This window comes from Ranitomeya imitator, chromosome 5 (assembly GCF_032444005.1).
Source record: "Ranitomeya imitator isolate aRanImi1 chromosome 5, aRanImi1.pri, whole genome shotgun sequence".
Classification (NCBI taxonomy): Eukaryota; Metazoa; Chordata; class Amphibia; order Anura; family Dendrobatidae; genus Ranitomeya; species Ranitomeya imitator.
In genome coordinates this window covers 20,356,896-20,383,840 of record NC_091286.1, presented here as the reverse complement: position 1 = coordinate 20,383,840, position 26,945 = coordinate 20,356,896, and the positions used below count along the sequence as shown (strand labels likewise).

The 26,945-nt window shown below is 42.8% G+C and overlaps 1 protein-coding gene across 4 annotated transcripts in view; it reads left to right on the top strand.

Annotated features, from left to right (window-relative positions):
* Positions 1–26,494, top strand: part of CAPN13 (calpain 13) — a 144,232-nt gene extending 117,738 nt beyond the window's left edge. For all 4 annotated transcript variants that reach the window (XM_069768372.1, XM_069768373.1, XM_069768375.1 and 1 more), the window contains exons 18-25: positions 5,747–5,804; positions 6,217–6,287; positions 7,454–7,522; positions 11,625–11,703; positions 18,320–18,436; positions 20,775–20,830; positions 23,436–23,484; positions 25,647–26,494. In XM_069768372.1, coding sequence (XP_069624473.1) covers positions 5,747–5,804; positions 6,217–6,287; positions 7,454–7,522; positions 11,625–11,703; positions 18,320–18,436; positions 20,775–20,830; positions 23,436–23,462 — 477 coding nt within the window. In that variant the 3' untranslated portion in view covers positions 23,463–23,484; positions 25,647–26,494. The remainder of the gene's footprint in view (positions 1–5,746; positions 5,805–6,216; positions 6,288–7,453; positions 7,523–11,624; positions 11,704–18,319; positions 18,437–20,774; positions 20,831–23,435; positions 23,485–25,646) is intronic.
* The last annotated feature ends 451 nt before the right edge of the window (positions 26,495–26,945 follow it).

The following is a 26,945-nucleotide window of genomic DNA, read 5'->3' as shown; positions in this document are numbered from 1 at the left end:
GCCTGGGTGGCGAGCATTTATATTGGTATATGGTCTCCGTCCTGGTATGTGCTGCTCCAACCTGTGTCCCCATCCTGTCATGTGCTGCTCCATCCTGTGTCCCCATCCTGTCATATGCTGCTCCATCATGTGCCCCCATCCTATCATGTGCTGCACCCATCCTGCGCCCCCATTCTGTCATGTGCTACTCCCATCCTGCACCCCCCATCCTGTCATGTGCTGCTCCACCCTGCGCCCCCATTCTGACATGTGCTACACCCATCCTGCGCCTCCATTCTGACATGTGCTACACCCATCCTGCGCCTCCATTCTGACATGTGCTGCACCCATCCTGCGCCTCCATTCTGACATGTGCTGCACCCATCCTGCACCTCCATTCTGTCATTTGCTGCTCCCATCCTGCGCCCCCATCCTGTCATGTGCTGCTCCCATCCTGCGCCCCCGTTCTGTCATGTGCTGCTTCCATCCTGCGCCCCCATCCTGTCATGTGCTGCTACCATCCTGCGCCCCCATCCTGTCATGTGCTGCTCCCATCCTGCGCCCCCATTCTGACATGTGCTACACCCATCCTGCGCCTGCATTCTGACATGTGCTACACCCATCCTGCGCCTCCATTCTGACATGTGCTGCACCCATCCTGCGCCTCCATTCTGTCATTTGCTGCTCCCATCCTGCGCCCCCATCCTGTCATGTGCTGCTTCCATCCTGCACCCCCGTTCTGTCATGTGCTGCTTCCATCCTGCACCCCCAATCTGTCATGTGCTGCTCCCATCCTGCTCCCCCATCCTGTCATTTGCTGCTCCCATCCTGCACCCCCAATCTGTCATGTGTTGCTTCCATCCTGCGCCCCCATCCTGTCATGTGCTGCTCCCATCCTGCGCCCCCATTCTGTCATGTGTTGCTTCCATCATGCACCCCCAATCTGTCATGTGCTGCTCCCATCCTGCGCCCCCGTTCTGTCATGTGCTGCTCCCATCCTGCGCCACCGTTCTGTAATTTGCTGCTCCCATCCATATGCCCCATACGCTGCTCCATAAAGGTTTATGGCCCCATAAGATGCCCCATAGTATATACCCCGTACACTGCTCCATAAAGGTTTATGGCCCCATAAGATGCTCCATAGTATATGCCCCGTACACTGCTCCATAAAGGTTTATGGCCCCCATAAGATGCCCCATAGTATATGCCCCGTACACTGCTCCATAAAGGTTTATGGCCCCATAAGATGCTCCATAGTATATGCCCCGTACACTGCTCCATAAAGGTTTATGGCCCCCATAAGATGCCCCATAGTATATGCCCCGTACACTGCTCCATAAAGGTTTATGGCCCCATAAGATGCTCCATAGTATATGCCACGTACACTGCTCCATAAAGGTTTATGGCCCCATAAGATGCTCCATAGTATATGCCCCGTACACTGCTCCATAAAGGTTTATGGCCCCCATAAGATGCCCCATAGTATATGCCCCGTACACTGCTCCATAAAGGTTTATGGCCCCCATAAGATGCTCCATAGTATATGCCCCGTACACTGCTCCATAAAGGTTTATGGCCCCCATAAAATGCTCCATAGTATATGCCCCCGTACACTGCTCCATTATGGTTGATGGCCCCATAAGATGCTCCATAGTATATGCCTCCGTACACTGCTCCATTATGCTTGATGACCCCCATAAGATGCTCCATATTATATGCCCCCGTACACTGCTCGATTATGGTTGATGGCCCCCATAAGATGCTCCGTATTATATGCCCCCGTACACTGCTCCATTATGGTTGATGGCCCCCATAAGATGCTCCATAGTATATGCCCGTACACTGCTCCATTATGGTTGATGGCCCCCATAACATGCTCCATAGTATATGCCCCCGTACACTGCTCCATTATGGTTGATGGCCCCATTAGATGCTCCATATTATATGCCACCATACACTGCTCCATTATGGTTTATGGCCCCCATAAGATGCTCCATGGTATTATATGCCCCAGTACACTGCTCCATTATGGTTGATGACCCCCATAAGATGCTCCATATTATATGCCCCCGTACACTGCTCCATTATGGTTGATGGCCCCATAAGATGCTCCATATTATATGACCCCGTACACTGATCCATTATGGTTGATGGCCCCATAAGATGCTCCATAGTATATGCCCCGTACACTGCTCCATTATGGTTGATGACCCCCATAAGATGCTCCATAGTATATGCCCCCGTACACTGCTCCATTATGGTTGATGGCCCCATTAGATGCTCCATATTATATGCCACCGTACACTGCTCCATTATGGTTTATGGCCCCCATAAGATGCTCCATGGTATTATATGACCCCGTACACTGCTCCATTATGGTTGATGACCCCCATAAGATGCTCCATATTATATGCCCCCGTACACTGATCCATTATGGTTGATGGCCCCATAAGATGCTCCATAGTATATGCCCCGTACACTGCTCCATTATGGTTGATGACCCCCATAAGATGCTCCATATTATATGCCCCCGTACACTGCTCCATTATGGTTGATGACCCCCATAAGATGCTCCATATTATATGCCCCGTACACTGCTCCATTATGGTTGATGGCCCCCATAAGATGGTCCATAGTATATGCCCGTACACTGCTCCATTATGGTTGATGGCCCCCATAAGATGCTCCATATTATATGCCCCCGTACACTGCTCCATTATGGTTGATGGCCCCATAAGATGCTCCATATTATATGACCACGTACACTGATCCATTATGGTTGATGGCCCCATAAGATGCTCCATAGTATATGCCCCCGTACACTGCTCCATTATGGTTGATGGCCCCCATAAGATGCTCCATATTATATGCCCCCGTACACTGCTCCATTATGGTTGATGACCCCATAAGATGCTCCATATTATATGACCCCGTACACTGCTCCATAAAGGTTTATGGCCCCATAAGATGCTCCATAGTATATGCCCCGTACACTGCTCCATAAAGGTTTATGGCCCCCATAAGATGCCCCATAGTATATGCCCTGTACACTGCTCCATAAAGGTTTATGGCCCCCATAAGATGCTCCATAGTATATGCCCGTACACTGCTCCATTATGGTTGATGGCCCCCATAAGATGCTCCATAGTATATGCCCCCGTACACTGCTCCATTATGGTTGATGGCCCCATAAGATGCTCCATATTATATGCCCCCGTACACTGCTCCATTATGGTTGATGGCCCCCATAAGATGCTCCATAGTATATGCCCGTACACTGCTCCATTATGGTTGATGGCCCCCATAAGATGCTCCATAGTATATGCCCGTACACTGCTCCATTATGGTTGATGGACCCCATAAGATGCTCCATATTATATGCCCCGTACACTGCTCCATTATGGTTGATGGCCCCCATAAGATGCTCCATAGTATATGCCCGTACACTGCTCCATTATGGTTGATGGCCCCCATAAGATGCTCCATATTATATGCCCCCGTACACTGCTCCATTATGGTTGATGGCCCCATAAGATGCTCCATATTATATGACCCCGTACACTGATCCATTATGGTTGATGGCCCCATAAGATGCTCCATAGTATATGCCCCCGTACACTGCTCCATTATGGTTGATGGCCCCCATAAGATGCTCCATATTATATGCCCCCGTACACTGCTCCATTATGGTTGATGGCCCCATAAGATGCTCCATATTATATGACCCCGTACACTGATCCATTATGGTTGATAGCCCCATAAGATGTTCCATAGTATATGCCCCCGTACACTGCTCCATTATGGTTGTTGACCCCCATAAGATGCTCCATATTATATGCCCCCGTACACTGCTCCATTATGGTTGATGACCCCCATAAGATGCTCCATAGTATATGCCCCGTACACTGCTCCATTATGGTTGATGGCCCCCATAAGATGCTCCATATTATATGCCCGTACACTGCTCCATTATGGTTGATGGCCCCCATAAGATGCTCCATAGTATATGCCCCCGTACACTGCTCCATTATGGTTGATGGCCCCATAAGATGCTCCATATTATATGCCCCCGTACACTGCTCCATTATGGTTTATGTCCCCCATAAGATGCTCCATGCTATTATATGCCCCCGTACACTGCTCCATTATGGTTGATGACCCCCATAAGATGCTCCAGTGTGTATGCCCCCGTACACTGCTCCATTATGGTTGATGGCCCCCATAAGATGCTCCATTGTGTATGCCCTCGTACACTGCTCCATTATGGTTGATGGCCCCCATAAGATGCTCCATTGTATATGCCCCCGTACACTGCTCCATTATGGTTTATGGCCCCCATAAGATGCTCCATATTATATGCCCCTGTACACTGCTCCATTATGGTTGATGGCCCCCATAAGATGCTCCATTGTATATGCCCCCGTACACTGCTCCATTATGGTTGATGGCCCCATAAGATGCTCCATAGGATTATATGCCCCGTACACTGCTCTGTTATGGTTTATGGCCCCCATAAGATGCTCCATACTATATGCCCCGTACACTGCTCCATTATGGTTGATGGCCCCCATAACATGCTCCATAGTATTATATGCCCCCCATAACATGCTCCATAGTATTATATGCCCCGTATGCTGCTGCGATATATAAAAAAAAAATAACATACTCCCCTATCGTCGCTGGGTGCCGAGTGCTGGGGGGCCTGAGCAGGCGGGGACACCGGTGCGCTGTGGGGGTCAGGTGCCGGAGTTGCCGCTCGCTCAGGCCCCCGACACTTGCTATATTCACCTGGCCCTGATCCAGCGCTGCGTCCGCTCTGTTACGGCTCCTCTGGCTGTGACTGTTCAGTCAGAGGGCGGCGCGCGTTAGGCGCGTCATCGCACTCTCTGAACTGTGAACGTCACAGGCAGAGGACCCTGGAGACGGAGCCGCACGCAGCTCTGGAACAGGGGACAGGTGAATATAATACTCACCCTCCAGGCACGTCCACGGTCCCTGCCTCCCCGGTGGAGATCGCAGTGTGCGTTCAGTGTTTACGCATACCGTGATCTCCTGGGAGCGTCACTCTGTGGGGTCCAGACTGTGCCGGCGCTTGCGCAGTCTATAAAGGCTTTGGACATAGTGACGCTCCCAGCGTTATATTATAGTGTACAGCTATGAGCTGATATTTATAGCATGGGAAGCTCCATGGGTATTAACCCCTTCCCAGGCTATAAACATCTACCCCCAGCTGTCCACTTTCCCTCTGCTGGTTAATAAAATTTCAGGCGGGCACATGCCATTTTTTTTCAGAAATGTCTTTATTTAGTGGTAAAATACATGTACAGCAAGCCACATACACAAAACAATGGTTATATATCTCACTCGTATATTTCCTTTGGTGAACAGCAATCTTCAAGTGTGACCACTTGAATTATATCTGGAGTTTTTTTTTGCCCGTTGTCCCTATGATAACACTTCCCGTCTCTATGTTATATCATAGTATTAAGACTAATTAACCAATCAGATCTCTCTTTTCATACTTTTGCCAAACATCTGCTGGATTCTGATTGGTTGTTGTGAGGTCTAAGGACCCTATAATATCACTGAATTACCGTATACCAGGAACAGGAAGAGTTGTCACGGGGACAAAAAAAGCTCCTACCTGAATCTCCAACTTCAGATAACTCAACGTTGATGTAAAATATTGGATGATGATACTTCTGTAATAATCGTAGCTGCAGATACTTAAAGGCGCAGTCATATCAATCTTCTGAATTTTTCCTAGACTTCAGAGATGTACGCGGAGCACCTGCAGATGCTGCTGAATGATGTGGTTATCGCAGGTCAGTCTATGATCTATCGATTTCTCTGGTGCATGGATTATTGGCCACATCCCTTCCAATCAAAGACACTCCCATTTTAAAGGTCCACGCCTTAGGACAATTTACTGATTGTTTCCACCTATAGTCAATGCTTCACAACTGCAGAAATGATCGCTGGGAATGGATCAAGACAGGATCTCATGCCCCCACACCTCTGACTTTCCCCTCACCCTCTGCAGGCCTGTTTTATACTCCAGAGCTGCATTCACAGTTCTGCAGACTTCAGAGCTGAAATCTGCCTTCGCGATGATGATTTTGGACTTTTCCTCTCCAACCAGTTAAAATATTTTCTCCCGCAAGCAGTCATGTTTCATATCTCAGTTTAGCTCTAATGTGCACGACGTGATAATTCTTCTTCCCTCCTCGTTGACAGATCAAACCTTCGTAGCTGACAGAGGAGAATTCAGCCTGGACTCATGCCGAGGGATCCTAATGCTGATGGATGTATCTTTTACTGTAGCCCAGAGTTGTTTCCGGAGAATGTGATTCTGCCTTTATTTCATAAATAATACCGCCATACAGTGACTAATTGAGGCTACTCTCCAGCACCCAGGAAAAAGGAAACATTCTGTCCGGAGGGTTGTAGGATCGATTCTTCTCTCCTTTGTGTCAGGATCTACTCACACTTATTAAAAAAAGATGCACTGGACAGCGGATCTGCTACACCTGGTGAGGTGTTATACCGCTATATAGTGCACGTAGAACACTGATACGCATGCTTAATAGTGTGGGTTAGTAAATGGGTTAATGACTGCATCATTATGGAGGAAGGAAATAGAAGGGTTGGTGGCTGATAACCCAGTGTTTGAGGGTAGTGGATGGTATAATGACTGCCTCCCTGGTGGTCTAGGGCAGACATGTGCAAATTGGGTTCCACAAGCCACATCTGGCCCACGCCTGGTCTAGGGCACAGGACTGGTTAGTTTTTCCTTGGTGGTCATCGATAGTGGAGGGGTTAATGGATGCCTCTTTGATGGCCTTGGAAAGAGAAGGAGTAAATGGCTGTTTCCCTGGTGGTCTAGGGTTCTTAAATGATTGCTGGCTGCTTCATTGATGGAAGAGGCACATATGAGGCTCATGCTTTGGGGAACGGCACCGTCTTCTCCTGTAGTCCTCTTACGCTATGAAGGCATCCACAATCATTGCACATAACTCATTGAATATTCAATTTTTTGGCCACAAGGACTTTATTTTGGCACCGCAGGTTTCCTCGCATTTATTCAGGGAGTAGAAAACTGCACTCCCTATTAATAAAGGTTCATAATAAGACATAGAGGGTCCCTGTCTCCCTGAAATACTCAGCTTCATCTGTGGTGTGTGCCACAAAATATGATACATCGCTCCAGCTGCTGCAGAACCTCTTCGGGAAGAGTGAAGTGAGACTTTTTATTCATTCGTTTACTGTAGCAGAAGATTTACTGAGACCTCTGTGCGTGAATGTAATCTAAGGAAAAGAGCAAACGTCTGTGAAAACAAAACGGAATTTAGGAACCGAGATGATGCAAAGAGCAACTAGTGAAACACAATGTAACACAAATGTAAAGTGCGTTCACCGACGTCACAGCGCCACCAGGTGGAAGAAAGACATATGGCACTTAACGAAAGCTTAGCTGAATGCTAACGGGAGACTCAGTCTGAACGAATTTGGCCGCTTATGGAAACGTCTGAATATGTGCAAGGTAAAATAAACCTGTCTGTAATTTATAGATGACAATAAACCCAGTATTTCTCAAGGTGATTTCTGAGCTATAGTCTTACAAATAGGGAGCAGTATTATAGTAGTTATATTCTTGTACATAGGGAGCAGTATTATAGTAGTTATATTCTTGTACATAGGGGCAGTATTATAGTAGTTACTAGATTGTGGCCCGATTCTAACGCATCGGGTATTCTAGAATATGCATGTTCCCGTAGTATATGGACAATATTCTCTACTCCCCTCTCATCTCTTCTTCCCATAACCGCATCCAAGACTTCTCCCGTGCTTCCCCCATACTCTGGAACTCTCTACCCCAACACATCAGACTTGCGCCTACCATAGAAACCTTCAAAAAGAACCTGAAGACTCATCTCTTCCGACAAGCCTACAGCCTGCAGTGATCCTCAACCTACTGAACAGCCGCACAGCCAGCTCTTCCCTCTCCTAGTGTATCCTCACCCACCCCCTGCAGACTGTGAGCCCTCGCGGGCAGGGTCCTCCCTCCTTATGTACTCGTGTGCCTTGTTATCTGCTCATGTTTAATGTATTTGTCTATATTTGCCTCGTATTCACATGTAAAGCGCCATGGAATAAATGGCGCTATAAAAATGTATAATAATAATAATAATAATGATGATTCCAGAATTCGCGGCAGACTGTGCCCGTCGCTGATTGGTCGAGGCAACCTTTATGACATCATCGTCGCCATGGCAACCATTATGACATCTACGTCGATACTGTGCCCGTCGCTGATTGGTCGAGGCCTGGCGGCCTCGACCAATCAGAGACGCGGGATTTCCAGGACAGACAGACAGACAGAAAGACAGACAGACGGAAAAACCCTTAGGCAATTATATATATAGATATTCTTGGGCAGTATTATAATAGTTATATTCTTGTATATAGGGGCAGTATTATAGTAGTTATATTCTTGTACATAGGGCAGTATTATAGTAGTTATATTCTTGTACATAGGGGCAGTATTATAGTAGTTATATTCTTGTACATAGGAGCAGTATTATAGTAGTTATATTCTTGTACATAGGGGCAGTATTATAGTAGTTATATTCTTGTACATAGGGGCAGTATTATAGTAGTTATATTCTTGTACATAGGAGCAGTATTATAGTAGTTATATTCTTGTACATAGGAGCAGTATTATAGTAGTTATATTCTTGTACATAGGGGCAGTATTATAGTAGTTATATTCTTGTACATAGGGGCAGCATTATAGTAGTTATATTCTTGTACATAGGGGGCAGTATTATAGTAGTTATATTCTTGTACATAGGAGCAGCATTATAGTAGTTATATTCTTGTACATAGGGGGCAGTATTACAGTAGTTATATTCTTGTACATAGGAGCAGTATTATAGTAGTTATATTCTTGTACATAGGAGCAGTATTATAGTAGTTATATTCTTGTACATAGGGGCAGTATTATAGTAGTTATATTCTTGTACATAGGGGCAGTATTATAGTAGTTATATTCTTGTACATAGGAGCAGTATTATAGTAGTTATATTCTTGTACATAGGAGCAGTATTATAGTAGTTATATTCTTGTACATAGGGGGCAGTATTATAGTAGTTATATTCTTGTACATAGGAGCAGCATTATAGTAGTTATATTCTTGTACATAGGAGCAGTATTATAGCAGTTATATTCTTGTACATAGGAGCTGTACTATAATTTTTTGAACATAGTATTAGCAGCATTTTTGTACTTATAGTAGTAATCACTATTATATTTTTTCATTTTCCAGTTTTCCTCTTAAATGATCAGTTATCTAAACCTACTGCGTTTACTGAATTTTTATGCCAAATTCCAACATTTTGTCTGAAAAATATTCAGAATTGAGAGTCCTCAGTGATTGATTCCTTTTAATGGCTAACTGAAAAGATGGTAACAAATTGCAGCTTTCGATACTACACTGGTCTCTTCATCAGGCAAAGACTAAAACAAATTCTGAAGAATCACATATTTATGCACAACATAGAGAGAAAAAAAAGGGGGGGAACCATGGGTAAGACAGGTGACATGAAGCAGAATTACCATGGGTGATAAACAGTTACGTCCATAAATATTGGGCCAGCTCTTAGATAAGGATTGTTTTATTGTCCTCTGATTAGGGTCTCTGTTGTGATGACCCCTCATAGTCTGAGGGGCAAGTTCCTTAGTTGATGTAAAAAGACATAAATCCGTGCGACACATTCATTCCTGCAGTTAGAGTGTCAAAGGTCATCATTAGTTTATATTCCCAGACTCTTCTGTCTCTCTGAGATTTGAAGCTGCCTTTTAGTACAAGTAATTTCATGTCCATAATGTTATGATTCGGGAGACAGAAATGTATTGTCACAGGTAGATCCATTCTTTTTTCTCTTATTGTATGGCGGTGAGAATTCATACTTGTTCTAAGCTTTTACCCTGTCTCCCCCACATACAGACCCCCAGTTGGACATTTAGTACACATAATTAGGTACACCACATTAAAAGTGTCGCAGCTGAAGGTACCTGGTATCTTGTAGTCCTGATGTGAATTGGGGATCTCTATCTTGTCCGTGGTCATTATAAATGGACAGGTTTTACATTTTTCTGGTTGCAAGGAAAGGTACCTGCAGCTGTTGGAGAGGACAGGGAGCTCTTGACAATGATGCTTCTTAGATTTGGGGGCTGCGTAAAACACAGTAGTGGGGGGTCTGGAATAATGGATTGTAATCGGGCATCTTTTTGCAGTAAAGGTTGTAATTTCCGTGCAGCTCCCCTTAGCACCTCCAGATTTGGATTGTAGGTGACTACTAGAGGCACCCGGTTATTTTCTTCTTTAGCTTTGTAATGTAGCAGGTGATTCCTTGATATTCTGGTGGTTCTTGTGATCTGGTTTTCAATTGTTCTTGGATGGTAGCCCTGATTCAAAAAGGTCTTCCAAGGCGACCAAGGTTTTCATCCCTGTCCATGGGGTGGAACATATACGATTGTATCTGATGGCTTGGCTGTAGACAATAGAGTTCTTTATGTGTTTTGGATGGAAACTGTCCCATTTAAGGTATGTTGGACGGTTGATTGGCTTCTGATACAGGGATGTCTCTATTTTATTGTTCGGCAGCTTAATGATGGTGTCCAAAAAGTTAATCTCAGTACAGGAGTAGTTGAGTGTCAAGTTGATGGATGAAATTGATTAAACCGTTCATGGAACGTCTTCAGCTGCGGCTCAGACTCCGTCCAGATGATTAAAATGTCATCAATGTAGCGGTAGTACGCCAGAGGCCGGATGGGACATGAGGACAAAAAGTCACTTTCAAGCTTGGCCATGAAAAGATTTGCATACTGTGGGGCCATTTTACTTCCCATCGCTGTGCCAGTCTCCTGTAGATAGATCTTCTTGTCAAATTCAAAGTAATTGTGGGTGAGGATGAATTTTATAACTTTCACCACAGAATTTGCATCAGTCCCTGCGTTTTCCAGGAAGAATTTGCAGCCATTTAATCCATCCTGGTGTGGGATATTGGAGTACAAAGATTCCACATCCATGGTGGCCAGGATGGTTCCTTCTGGTAGAGGACCTATTGCTGATAGTTTATTCAATAGGTCAGTTGTGTCCTGAATGAAGCTGGGTGTATCTTTTACCAGGGGTTTAAGAATACCCTCTACCCATCCAGATACCTGCTCAGTAAGGTGCCCACACATGAGATAATTGGTCTTCCTGGGTTTCCAGATTTGTGGATTTTGGGAGCATGTAGAATGTCCCTGTTCTTGGACTGTTCTTGGACTGTTTATCACTCATGATAATTCTGCTTCATGTCACCTGTCTTATCCATGGTTTTCCCCCCTTTTTTTCTGTGCTATGTTGTGCATAAATATGTGATTCTTCAGAATTTGTTTTAGTCTTTGCCTGATGAAGAGACCTGTGTAGTCTCGAAAGCTGCAATTTGTTACCATCTTTTCAGATAGCCATTAAAAGGTATCAACCACTGAGGACTCTCAATTCTAAATATTTTTCTATCTACTGGCTAACACGGTACCAAGATATATATCTTTCCTGTATCAACATTTTGTCTGAAAATTTTAGTTATGTCTTTCAGGATCTATTCCGGACCATTGATATGAATCAGACTGGATTACTTGATGGTTTTGGTTTGTCAAGAGCCGTCCAAGACGCTGGTAAGCAGCTCTGCTTATATTTGTTTCTTTGTGCATGAACTAAACTTTAGTTTCTTAAGATTGGACATCACATAGGGAAACAAACCGTTACTCCCACCAGGGTGAATGACATTAGCGCGGTGCAACCTTCCTATCTCTCGCCAGTCTATTAATCACAGAAGTCCCAGATCTTTAGGCTGGAAAATAAGGATGGATACTTTCTTCCAGGGAACAGACAAGGCGATTTCTTAGACTTCTAGAAGAACGGCTTCTTGTAATGTTGATGGATCGGCCGCAGCAGAGTTTGGGTTTAATGATATTGAGTTTTCAGGGTTCATTGAGGGGCAATCGCTGTGTAAGGACATTAATCGTCATTCATGGGGGGGACGAGTGCTCAGTGCATTGCAGATCCTGACTCACGAGGTTGTGGAGGCTGTTACGGGATTTGTTACAGTCGGTAAGATGGGTTTGGTTTATGGATATTGCAGGGTGAATTACATGGATGACTTATTAGCAAAAAAGGGCAGATTATAGCAGATCTACGATGTCACGTACTTTATATTCCTTCTACATGCCCCATAAAACTAGGTACAGGTATAGTTTTTGGCCAACAACCCCTTCCCTGTTCTGCTGGAAGTTCAGTGTCTCTTGCGGATGGACAGAGCATGACCATTGTACTTTCAGAAAACTCCATCAACATTTCCGTTTGGCTAGCTTAATGTCCAGGAAGTGTGGGGAATCTTTGTAGTGCAGGAAGGTCATTATTTCTCTACAAGAAATGAGGGCAGGTCTTTGTCTGTAACAGAAATTCGGGGAAGGACTTTCCCTACAGGAAGAGGAGGTGGGCCTGTCTTTCTCTACAGGAAGTGAGGGTGAGTCTTTCTTTTCTGCAGGAAATAGGAGTGAATATTATCATCTCTACAGGAAGTAAGGGTGAGCATCTCCTTCTATACAGGAAGTAAGGGTGAATCTTTCCTTATCTACAGGAAGTAGGGGTGGGTCTTTCCTTATCTACAGGAAGTAAGGGAGAGCATCTCCTTCTATACAGGAAGTAAGTGTGAGCATCTCCCTCTATACAGGAAATAGGGGTGAATCTTTCCTTATCTACAGGAAGTAGGGGTGGGTCTTTCTTTTCTGCAGGAAATAGGAGTGAATATTATCTCTACAGTAAGTAAGGGTGAGCATCTCCTTCTATACAGGAAGTAGGGGTGAATCTTTCCTTATCTACAGGAAGTAGGGGTGGGTCTTTCCTTATCTACAGGAAGTAAGGGAGAGCATCTCCTTCTATACAGGAAGTAAGGGTGAGCATCTCCCTCTATACAGGAAGTAGGGGTGAATCTTTCCTTATCTACAGGAAGTAGGGGTGGGTCTTTCTTTTCTGCAGGAAATAGGAGTGAATATTATCATCTCTACAGTAAGTAAGGGTGAGCATCTCCTTCTATACAGGAAGTAGGGGTGAATCTTTCCTTATCTACAGGAAGTAGGGGTGGGTCTTTCCTTATCTACAGGAAGGGAGAGCATCTCCTTCTATACAGGAAGTAAGGGTGAGCATCTCCCTCTATACAGGAAGTAGGGGTGAATCTTTCCTTATCTACAGGAAGTAGGGGTGGGTCTTTCTTTTCTGCAGGAAATAGGAGTGAATATTATCATCTCTACAGGAAGTAAGGGTAAGTATCTTCTATACAGGAAGTAGGTGTGAATCTTTCCTTCTCTACAGGAAGTACGGGTGAGTCTTTCTTTTCTGCAGGAAATAGGAGTGAATATTATCATCTCTACAGGAAGTACGGGTGAGCATCTCTTTCTATACAGGAACTAGGCGTGAATCTTTCCTTCTCTACAGGAAGTACGGGTGAGCATTTCCTTCTCTACAGGAAGTAGGAGTGAGTCTCTCCTTCTCTACAGGAAGTATGGGTGTCTTTAGTAACATAGTAACATAGTAACATAGTTAGTAAGGCCGAAAAAAGACATTTGTCCATCCAGTTCAGCCTATATTCCATCATAATAAATACCCAGATCTACGTCCTTCTACAGAACCTAATAATTGTATGATACAATATTGTTCTGCTCCAGGAAGACATCCAGGCCTCTCTTGAACCCCTCGACTGAGTTCGCCATCACCACCTCCTCAGGCAAGCAATTCCAGATTCTCACTGCCCTAACAGTAAAGAATCCTCTTCTATGTTGGTGGAAAAACCTTCTCTCCTCCAGACGCAAAGAATGCCCCCTTGTGCCCGTCACCTTCCTTGGTATAAACAGATCCTCAGCGAGATATTTGTATTGTCCCCTTATATACTTATACATGGTTATTAGATCGCCCCTCAGTCGTCTTTTTTCTAGACTAAATAATCCTAATTTCGCTAATCTATCTGGGTATTGTAGTTCTCCCATCCCCTTTATTAATTTTGTTGCCCTCCTTTGTACTCTCTCTAGTTCCATTATATCCTTCCTGAGCACTGGTGCCCAAAACTGGACACAGTACTCCATGTGCGGTCTAACTAGGGATTTGTACAGAGGCAGTATAATGCTCTCATCATGTGTATCCAGACCTCTTTTAATGCACCCCATGATCCTGTTTGCCTTGGCAGCTGCTGCCTGGCACTGGCTGCTCCAGGTAAGTTTATCATTAACTAGGATCCCCAAGTCCTTCTCCCTGTCAGATTTACCCAGTGGTTTCCCGTTCAGTGTGTAATGGTGATATTGATTCCCTCTTCCCATGTGTATAACCTTACATTTATCATTGTTAAACCTCATCTGCCACCTTTCAGCCCAAGTTTCCAACTTATCCAGATCCATCTGTAGCAGAATACTATCTTCTCTTGTATTAACTGCTTTACATAGTTTTGTATCATCTGCAAATATCGATATTTTACTGTGTAAACCTTCTACCAGATCATTAATGAATATGTTGAAGAGAACAGGTCCCAATACTGACCCCTGCGGTACCCCACTGGTCACAGCGACCCAGTTAGAGACTATACCATTTATAACCACCCTCTGCTTTCTATCACTAAGCCAGTTACTAACCCATTTACACACATTTTCCCCCAGACCAAGCATTCTCATTTTGTGTACCAACCTCTTGTGCGGCACGGTATCAAACGCTTTGGAAAAATCGAGATATACCACGTCCAATGACTCACCGTGGTCCAGTCTATAGCTTACCTCTTCATAAAAACTGATTAGATTGGTTTGACAGGAGCGATTTCTCATAAACCCATGCTGATATGGAGTTAAACAGTTATTCTCATTGAGATAATCCAGAATAACATCCCTCAGAAACCCTTCAAATATTTTACCAACAATAGAGGTTAGACTTACTGGCCTATAATTTCCAGGTTCACTTTTAGAGCCCTTTTTGAATATTGGCACCACATTTGCTATGCGCCAGTCCTGCGGAACAGACCCTGTCGCTATAGAGTCACTAAAAATAAGAAATAATGGTTTATCTATTACATTACTTAGTTCTCTTAGTACTCGTGGGTGTATGCCATCCGGACCCGGAGATTTATCTATTTTAATCTTATTTAGCCGGTTTCGCACCTCTTCTTGGGTTAGATTGGTGACCCTTAATATAGGGTTTTCATTGTTTCTTGGGATTTCACCTAGCATTTCATTTTCCACCGTGAATACCGTGGAGAAGAAGGTGTTTAATATGTTAGCTTTTTCCTCGTCATCTACAACCATTCTTTCCTCACTATTTTTTAAGGGGCCTACATTTTCAGTTTTTATTCTTTTACTATTGATATAGTTGAAGAACAGTTTGGGATTAGTTTTACTCTCCTTAGCAATGTGCTTCTCTGTTTCCTTTTTGGCAGCTTTAATTAGTTTTTTAGATAAAGTATTTTTCTCCCTATAGTTTTTTAGAGCTTCAATGGTGCCATCCTGCTTTAGTAGTGCAAATGCTTTCTTTTTACTGTTAATTGCCTGTCTTACTTCTTTGTTTAGCCACATTGGGTTTTTCCTATTTCTAGTCCTTTTATTCCCACAAGGTATAAACCGCTTACACTGCCTATTTAGGATGTTCTTAAACATTTCCCATTTATTATCTGTATTCTCATTTCTGAGGATATTGTCCCAGTCTACCAGATTAAGGGCATCTCTAAGCTGTTCAAACTTTGCCTTCCTAAAGTTCAATGTTTTTGTGACTCCCTGACAAGTCCCCCTAGTGAAAGACAGGTGAAACTGCACAATATTGTGGTCGCTATTTCCTAAATGCCCGACCACCTGCAGATTTGTTATTCTGTCAGGTCTATTAGATAGTATTAGGTCTAAAAGTGCTGCTCCTCTGGTTGGATTCTACACCAATTGTGAAAGATAATTTTTCTTGGTTATTAGCAGAAACCTGTTGCCTTTATGGGTTTCACAGGTTTCTGTTTCCCAGTTAATATCCGGGTAGTTAAAGTCCCCCATCACCAGGACCTCATTATGGGTTGCAGCTTCATCTATCTGCTTTAGAAGTAGACTTTCCATGCTTTCTGTTATATTTGGGGGTTTGTAACAGACCCCTTTCTTTTTCTGCAGGAAATAGGGGTGAATATTTTCTTCTCTACAGGAAGTAGGGGTGAGTCTTTCCTTCTCTACAGGAAGTAGGGGTGGGTCTTTCCTTCTCTACAGGAAGTATAGGAGTGTTTTTTTTTCTCTGCAGAAAGTAGGGGTGAGTATTTCCTTCTCTACAGGAAGTAGGGCTGAATTGTGGTGTCTATCTTTCAATGTAGGAGATAGGGGTGGGTCTATTCTTCCCTACCTGATGTAGGGGTGGCTCTTTCTTTCTCCACAGGAAGTAGGGGTGGGTAAAATATCACTGCCATACAGCGATCACATAGTGGTAGATACACTATCATTCCTGACAACCGTGTAATAGACCATAGGTTTTTTTCCGGTTGAAGTAATTTACTTTTCCAAAGGATTACATCAGGCCAATACAACAATGGTGATGAATATGAATAACACCAAAACTTTTTCTCCACTCATGGTTAGTGGTTGGGTGAAGACATTAATTGTCAAACTACTGAGCTTTCTCTTTTTAAATCATAATGACAACCCAAAACATCCAAATGACCCTGATCAAAAGTTCACATACCCTGGTGATTTTGGTCTGATAACATGCACAGAAGTTGACAAAAATGGGTGTGAATGGCTACTAAAGGTAACATCCTCACCGGTGACCTGTTTGCTTGTAATCAGTGTGTGCATAAAAGCTGAGAGTTTCTGGGAACCAAACAGACTCTTGCATCTTTCATCCAGCCACTGACATTTCTGGATTGTGAGTCATGGGGAAAGCAAAAGAATTGTCAACGGATCTACGGGAAAAGGTAATGAAGCAATAAAAAAGAGCCACTAAGCTTGAAACGCGTCTGCTTATGGATCCCATGGATAGCTGATGACACTTATGCCGCATGATATGATGCTGGATTTTTAAGTATGGCTTCAATAAATTATGGATTTTAAAAAAAACAAAGAGCTGGACTAGCTCCTCTTTCGATTCTGCCAGGGTATCTAAACTTTTGAGCACAACTGTATTCCCATTCTACACAAACTCCCTATCCTGCTGATACCCCCAATTCTGTCCCCGCAAATGCTACTCCGTTTGCCTCATCACGGCACCCTCTGTGTGTCACAGTGACCCCTATACTTTAAACATTGAGTTTACTCTAACTGCCCAAAAAGTACAGACAGACAATGCCCCCCCCCCCTCCAAATAATACTGTCAGGTAGTGGCAAACAGTAATAGTGCCTCATATACTAAGTGTGAATAATAGTGGAAAGACAACGCAGCTCCGATTTTTTTAGGGGTTATATGGACAACATACATGAGGGGTCCTCTGCTTTATCCAGAGTGGAAAGCTTATGCTGTGGCAGACCCACACTGGATGGTGATCATTTAAGGGCTCACACTGTGTGGTGGCCTTTGCTGGTTGTTAATTATATGGAGGATGCCACAGAATTTTTCCTAGGTGGCACCCCATTTTAATAGACAGTAAAGGCTAAGTAGACAGCTTTGAACTGATATTTATAGCCTGGGAAGCTCCATGCTTATTACCCCCTTCCCAGGCTATAAACATCGACCATCAGCTTTCCCTCAGTTGATTAAGAAAAAGTAGGGGGATCCCACGCTATTTTTTTCTTAACTTTATTTAATTATTAGCTAAATGCATGAACATTAAACTACACCACTGAACTAATTATATAGCTCCCTGACATTTTTCTATCTATTCTATGTGTATCTATCTATTCTATCTATTCTAATCTGTCAGGTCACGCTGTGATTTTACTGTACGCGGCTGATGAAATATCGGACTTTCAAGGAGCTGGATGCATAAAAATAGGACGGCACTCACATGGTCCGTGTGCAGGGCAATTTTTTTCTCACACCCATTAACACTGTTTTTAACGCAGATGAGTATGAACCCTAATACTCACTTTTTAGTTCTTTACCTGCAGCCACCATGATTTTAAGTAGGAAATGTTCCCTACATGTTCCTTCTAGTTATTCTACAGTGAGAGGAGACTGAAAAAGTCCAGCATTTATCAGCCTATTGCACCCCTGGGACATGGGCTAAGGGACATGTGCAGGAATTCTTCCTTGTTCCCCCCCATTGTTCCTCCTGTCACATCGCCCGTGTCTGTGTGTTTTCAGGTCTCGTGGTCAGTGACGCGGTGCTGAATATCATGATCCTGAGATACGCCAACTATGCCCAGAAGATGAGCTTTGCCGACTTTGTCTGCTGCATGATTCGCCTGGAAACTGTGACAAGTAAGAGAAGAAATGACGTATCGGTACTGATGGCTGGGTGACAGTATGGAAGCCTCAGCGGGTGCTGCCAGCCAGGGCTGCTGCCAGGAATTTCAGGGCTCCATATTGGCAAAATTTTGGGTCCCCCTTGAGACTCCATGCAGGCTCCACCCCAGCTCCGCCTTTACCCCTCGAAACTTCTACAGTCCCACTGCCCAGTCTTGGAAAAACTCCCCTTCTGTACCCCGTCCTCACCAATCACACATTAACAGTTACCATCGACCACCAGATCACATACATAGCCATCAGTTTTTATTTAGGCCAAAAGATTTTTTTAAGCCGCCACCATGACAAGGTAGACTCTTTTGGCCAATCTCTACTTTACTGTAACTTATTAAACATTTCTTAAAATATCCAGTACTCTTTTTTTAGGTGCCATACATTTTTCTTTAAAAGAATGAGTCACATACATTTTTTAAAATGACCAATAATACCACATACAAGAGACAAATACCGTCACACCAAGACCAGATCTCATATTACCACTGCATAGTGACAGAATACTACAAAACTGATCATTAGTAAAAAAAAAACAAAAAAAACACAATACTAATATTACAAAAAGTGCCATTATACACAGGAGCTCTAGTCTTTACATAGTATACAGTGTATTGTTTCAGTGTACAGATAATACAGGGACTCGCCAGTGACATTATACACAGGACCTCTGTATATAGTGTATAGTGTACAGGTATTACAGTGATCACCAGTGATATTATACACAGGAGCTCTGTATATAGTGTACAGGTAATACAGTGATCACCAGTGACATTATAAACAAGAGCTCTGTATACAATGTAAGTGTACAGATAATACAGGGACTCACCAGTGACATTTTACACAGGAGATCTGTATATAGTGTATAGTGTACAAGTAATACAGTGATCACTAGTGACATTATACACAGGAGTTCTGTATATAGTGTATAGTATACAGGCAATACAGTGATAACCAGTGACATCATACACAGGATCTCTCTACATAGTGTACAGGAGGTAATACAGTGATCACCAGTGAATTTATAACAGGAGCTCTCTATATAGTGTCAGTGCACAGGTGATCATATTATGGAGGTACTGACTATTGATGATATCATGGAGGCACTGACTATAGATGATGATATTATGGAGGCACTGACTATAGATGATGATATTGTGGAGGTACTGACTATATAGGACCATATTAGGGATGCAATGACTATAGAGGAAAATAACATGGACGCACTGACTATAGAGGAAAATAACATGGAGCCTGGCAGCGCTGGAGTCCGGAGTTCAAACCCCACCAAGGACAACATCTGCAAAGAGTTTGTATGTTCTCTCCGTGTTTGCGTGGGTTTCCTCCGGGTACTCCGGTTTCCTCCCACATTCCAAAGACATACTGATAGGGAATTTAGATTGTGAGCCCCAAAGGGGACAGTGATGATAATGTGTGCAAACTGTAAAGCGCTGTGGAATATGTTAGCGCTATATAAAAATAAAGATTATTATTATGGAGGCACTGACTATAGATGATGATATTATGGAGGTACTGACTATAGATGATGATATTATGGAGGCACTGACTATAGATGAGGATATTATGGAGGCACTGACTATAGATGAGGATATTATGGAGGCACTGACTATAGATGATGATATTATGGAGGCACCGACTATAGATGATGACATTATGGAGGTACTGACTATAGATGATGATATTATGGAGGCACTGACTATAGATGATGATATTATGGAGGCACTGACTATAGATGATATTATGGAGGCACTGACTATAGATGATGATATTATGGAGGTACTGACTATAGATGATGATATTATGGAGGTACTGACTATAGATGATGATATTATGGAGGTACTGACTATAGATGATGATATTATGGAGGTACTGACTATAGATGAGGAGATTATGGAGGCCCTGACTATAGATGATGATATTATGGAGGCACTGACTATAGATGATGATATTATGGAGGCACTGACTATAGATGATGATATTATGGAGGTAGTGACTATAGATGATGATATTATGGAGGTACTGACTATATAGGACAATATTAGGGACGCAATGACTATAGAGGAAAATAACATGGAGGCACTGACTATAGAGGACATTATTATGGAGGCACTGACTATAGAGGACATTATTATGGAGGCACTGACAATAGAGGACATTATTATGGAGGTACTGACTATAGAGGACATTATTATGGAGGCACTGACTGTGGCTAAATCTGTACAGATATTATCAATATGATCCATATGACTGATATAAGAAGCTGGTTATTATATATTTCCAGAGGTTTTCCAGAACCTAACAAAGGATGGAGCGGGCGTGTACCTGAGCGCAGAAGAGGTGAGTGTCAGCACTGCAGACTTGACGGAGTCTCCTGTATACGGACACAAGTGTTTTGTCTGCTTTATGCACAGCCCAAAAGTACAAAGGACAAACAGATGAGAGAACTGACAGTAAAGATTAGCTTCACCAGCAGTTAATCCCAGCGATTACCGCACACGCTGGATACGTTGCAGCCCACAGACCCACTGCAAAATCGGGATGTCTTCCATAGATTGTGAGCCGTCGCGGGCAGGGTCCTCTCTCCTCCTGTACCAGTCGTGACTTTTATTGTTTAAGATTATTGTACTTGTTTTTATTATGTATACCCCTCCTCACATGTAAAGCGCCATGGAATAAATGACTACAGTACAGACCAAAAGTTTGGACACACCTTCTCACTTTAAGATTTTTCTGTATTTTCATGACTATGAAAATAGTTCATTCACACTGAAGGCATCAAAACTATGAATTATCACATGTGGAATTATATACTTAACAAAAAAGTGTGAAACAACTGAAATTATGTCTTATATTGTAGGTTCTTCAAAGTAGCCACCTTTTGCTTTGATGACTGCTTTGCGCACTCTTGGCATTCTCTTGATGAGCTTCAAGAGGTAGTCACCGGGAATGGTCTTCCAACAATCTTGAAGGAGTTCCCAGAGATGCTTAGCTCTTGTTGGCCCTTTTGCCTTCTGCTGTCCAGCTCACCCCAAACCATCTCGATTGGGTTCAGGTCTGGTGACTGTGGAGGCCAGGTCATCTGGCGTAGCACCCATCACTCTCCTTCTTGGTCAAAAAGCCCTTGCACAGCCTGGAGGTGTTTGGGGTCATTGTCCTGTTGAAAAATAAATGATGGTCCAACTAAACGCAAACCGGATGGAATAGCATGCCGCTGCAAGATGCTGTGGTAGCCATGCTGGTTCAGTATGACTTCAATATTGAATAAATCCCCAACAGTGTCACCAGCAAAGCCCCCCCACACCATCACACCTCCTCCTCCATGCTTCACGGTGGGAACCAGGCATGTAGAGTCCATCCGTTCACCTTTTCCGCGTCGCACAAAGACACGGTGGTTGGAACCAAAGATCTCAAATTTGGACCAAAGCACAGATTTCCACTGGTCTAATGTCCATTCCTTGTGTTCTTTAGCCCAAACAAGTCTCTTCTGCTTGTTGCCTGTCCTTAGCAGTGGTTTCCTAGCAGCTATTTTACCATGAAGGCCTGCTGCACAAAGTCTCCTCTTAACAGTTGTTGTAGAGATGTGTCTGCTGCTAGAACTCTGTGTGGCATTGACCTGGTCTCTAATCTGAGCTGCTGTTAACCTGAGATTTCTGAGGCTGGTGACTCGGATAAACTTATCCTCAGAAGCAGAGGTGACTCTTGGTCTTCCTTTCCTGGGGTGGTCCTCATGTGAGCCAGTTTCTTTGTAGCGCTTGATGGCTTTTGCCACTGCACTTGGGGACACTTTCATAGTTTTCCCAATTTTTTGGTCTGACTGACCTTCATTTCTTAAGGTAATGATGGCCACTTGTTTTTCTTGCCATTATACAAGTTCTAACAGTCTATTCAGTAGGACTATCAGCTGTGTATCCACCAGACTTCTGCTCAACACAACTGATGGTCCCAACCCCGTTTATAAAGCAAGAAATCCCACTTATTAAACCTGACAGGGCACACCTGTGAAGTGAAAACCATTCCCGGTGACTACCTCCTGAAGCTCATCAAGAGAATGCCAAGAGCGTGCAAAGCAGTCATCAAAGCAAAAGGTGGCTACTTTGAAGAACCTAGAATATAAGACATAATTTCAGTTGTTTCACACTTTTTTGCTAAGTATATAATTCCACACGTGTTAATTCATAGTTTTGATGCCTTCAGTGTGAATGTACAATTTTCATAGTCATGAAAATACAGAAAAATCTTTAAATGAGAAGGTGTGTCCAAACTTTTGGTCTGTACTGTATATAATAATAAGTAATAATATATCAGCACAAAGACATCAGCAGCACAACTCGCTCTCCTGGCCTGATAGGTTGCTACAATGTATCAGCCGAGAGAACGCCGCACTGTTTATCTGCTGAGAATTGTCAGAATTGTCTTGTTTGCAACTGTAACAAACCTCAGGTATAAAGATCTGCAGTGGGTTCCACATTCCTTCATACAATTCTCACATTCACTGACAGCAAGCGGAGAAGAGAAAAATGTCTATTGTGCCAGAATAATTGGCTTTCAGGCTCAAACTTTCCTGATATTAGTGATCAACTGAAATTAAAGGGGCTGTTCAGTCTTCAGAGAAAGGTCTGCAGTCACCTCACCTGTGCACGCAGCTACTGTTCCCGAGTATTCCCTGTGGTCAGTGGCCGTATGTACCGGTATGTGAATTGCATTCATCAGGGAACAGTGACAGCAGGCCCATATAAAGTGACTGCAGACTGTTCCCGAGCCTAGACAACCCATTTAAATATGGATGATTTTGGAGCGCTCGCCGGCGTATACATGTGGCCGTTCTGTGCTGAGGTCACAAACTGAGATACAATCAGACATGAAGAAACACTTGTGCACATTGTATCTTACCGCTGCTGGTCCTCCGTCACCTGAACTTGTGGGTTTTCTGTTTTATTTGCAGTGGATGCAGATCATCATGTCCAGCTAACGACGCAGGAGGCTCCGACCCGGTAAGTGAGAAGGAACAGCAAGAGTATGACTACAACGGTGCAAACCGGAAATCTGCCAGCACCACTGGGCTGTGCAAAGTCTGAAAAAATCATCTCCAACAACAACTAGCAGAATAGTGATTGCAGCTCAGGAATATAATAAAGGATGTAACTCAGGATCAGTAATGTAATGTATGTACACAGTGACTGCACCAGCAGAATAGTGAGTGCAGCTCTGGAGTATAATAAAGGATGTAACTCAGGATCAGTAATGTAATGTATGTACACAGTGACTGCACCAGCAGAATAGTGAGTGCAGCTCTGGAGTATAATAAAGGATGTAACTCAGGATCAGTAATGCAATGTATGTACACAGTGACTGCACCAGCAGAATAGTGAGTGCAGCTCTGGAATATAATAAAGTATGTAACTCAGGATCAGTAATGTAATGTATGTACACAGTGACTGCACCAGCAGAATAGTGAGTGCAGCTCTGGAATATAATAAAGGATGTAACTCAGGATCAGTAATGTAATGTATGTACACAGTGACTGCACCAGCAAAATAGTGAGTGCAGCTCTGGGGTATAATACAGGAGGTAACTCAGGATCAGTAATGTAATGTATGTGCACAGTGACTGCACCAGCAGAATAGTGAGTGCAGCTCTGGAGTATAATACAGGATGTAACTCAGGATCAGTAATGTATGTACACAGTGACTGCACCAGCAGAATAGTGAGTGCAGCTCTAGGGTATAATACAGGATGTAACTCAGGATCAGTAATGTAATGTATATACACAGTGACTGCACCAGCAGAATAGTGAGTGCAGCTCTGGGGTATAATACAGGATGTAACTCAGGATCAGTAATGTAATGTATGTACACAGTGACTGCACCAGCAGAATAGTGAGTGCAGCTCTGGAGTATAATACAGGATGTAACTCAGGATCAGTAATGTAATGTATGTACACAGTGACTGCACCAGCAGGATAGTGAGTGCAGCTCTGGAGTATAATACAGGATGTAACTCAGGATCAGTAATGTAATGTATGTACACAGTGACTGCACCAGCAGGATAGTGAGTGCAGCTCTGGAGTATAATACAGGAGGTAACTCAGGATCAGAAATGTAATGTATGTACACAGTGACTGCAAAAGCAGAATAGTGAGTGCAGCTCTGGAGTATAATACAGGATGTAACTCAGGATCAGTAATGTAATGTATGTACACAGTGACTGCACCAGCAGAATAGTGAGTGCAGCTCTGGAATATAATACAGGATGTAACTCAGGATCAGTAATGTAATGTACACAGTGACTGCACCATCAGGATAGTGAGTGCAGCTCTGGAGTATAATACAGGAGGTAACTCAGGATCAGTACTGTAATGTATGTACACAGTGACTGCACCAGCAGAATAGTGAGTGCAGCTCTGGGGTATAATACAGGATGTAACTCAGGATCAGTAATGTAATGTATGTACACAGTGACTGCACCAGCAAAATAGTGAGTGCAGCTCTGGAGTATAATACAGGATGTAACTCAGGATCAGTAATGTATGTACACAGTGACTGCACCAGCAGAATAGTGAGTGCAGCTCTGGGGTATAATACAGGATGTAACTCAGGATCAGTGATGTAATGTATGTACACAGTGACTGCACCAGCAGAATAGTGAGTGCAGCTCTGGAGTATAATACAGGATGTAACTTAGGATCAGTAATGTAATGTATGTACACAGTGACTGCACCAGCAGAATAGTTAGTGCAGCTCTGGGGTATAATACAGGATGTAACTCAGGATCAGTAATGTAATGTATGTACACAGTGACTGCACCAGCAGAATAGTGAGTGCAGCTCTGGGGTATAATACAGGATGTAACTCAGGATCAGTAATGTAATGTATGTACACAGTGACTGCACCAGCAGAATAGTGAGTGCAGCTCTGGGGTATAATACAAGATGTAACTCAGGATCAGTAATGTAATGTATGTACACAGTGACTGCACCAGCAGAATAGTGAGTGCAGCTCTGGAGTATAATACAGGATGTAACTCAGGATCAGTGTATATAAGTAGTGACTTATCATTATCATGTAGATGTTCTCTTTATAGTAATTATTCCAGGAGTGATAACGTATGTATAGGTATCTGAAAGTAATAAATGTTTTTTCCTTGTATCTTACAGATGAAAGCTCCTGTCAGACCTGTACAGCTTTATTCCTGATTCCTTATGACTGAGACTGTCTCACTTTAGTTTTACAATTCTTTGTTTTTTGTACAATGTGTGAATGTTTTATAGAATAAGAAATTCCAGAACACAAAAAGCAGATCTGTCTCCAATACAAATTGTATACTTTGTTAAGAAGATTTCTTAGACCTGATGGGGCTGATGTACTTACCATAAACATTGATGTCAGAATGACTATATAATCCTTTGTTAAAGTTTATTTGCCTTTAAAATGAGCATCATAGGATCCAAAGAATGAAATGATCACACAGCCATTCCCATCATACAATGAGCGTCAGTACACTGCGATGAATGAATACATGATCTCCGCTATTGCTGTACACGTTACTTGTTTACATGGTTTGAGGCTTTTGCACTTTCTGATGAAAAAAAATTACGGTAAGCACCTTACATTTTTAACATGTACAGCAATATTAGAGTTCATGAATTCAGTGATCACAGTGTGCGGACGCATCATGTATGTATATGGTCATTTATTGGCCATATAACGTATTTGTGCACCTGCGCATTAATTTAATACTGAAGTTGTGTGGTCACTTTTTTCGTTTTTTTTGCAGTACACATCCATTATGACATTAATTTTCATAGTAAGTACAGCAGCCTCATCCAGCCAAATACATTTTTCTAATGTAGTGCAGTTGGTATTGTGAGATCTTACTTACAGATTCTTCATAAGTTTTTCAAGCTCAAGTTAAGTGTTGATGAGAAAAGTTATAACTTCCGTTTTGTATTGTAAAAATGTGTGTGATTGAAAAAAATAAAAATAAAACACTTGTTTTGAGTTTCATGAGCACATGAATAAACATGAGGGTGAAAAAATATATCCATGAATATACTCTATATAAGAAGGTAAGGGATACAATAAATAAACTGATTTGTTTTAGAATTTGGAACATACAAATACTCTCTTTTATACAAGCAATTTTGGGCAATCCTTAATTTTATACTGACCCTGTATTCAAAAATGAGACAATTTTTATAACCACCATATTATTTTCCTAAATATACAAAAATTAAACTATTATAATACTGCCCCCTATGTACAAGAATATAACTACTATAATACTGCCCCTATGTACAAGAATATAACTACTATAATACTGCTCCTATCTACAGGAATATAACTACTATAATACTGCCCCTATGTACAAGAATATAACTACTATAATACTGCTCCTATGTACAAGAATATAACTACTATAATACTGCTCCTATGTACATGAATATAACTACTAT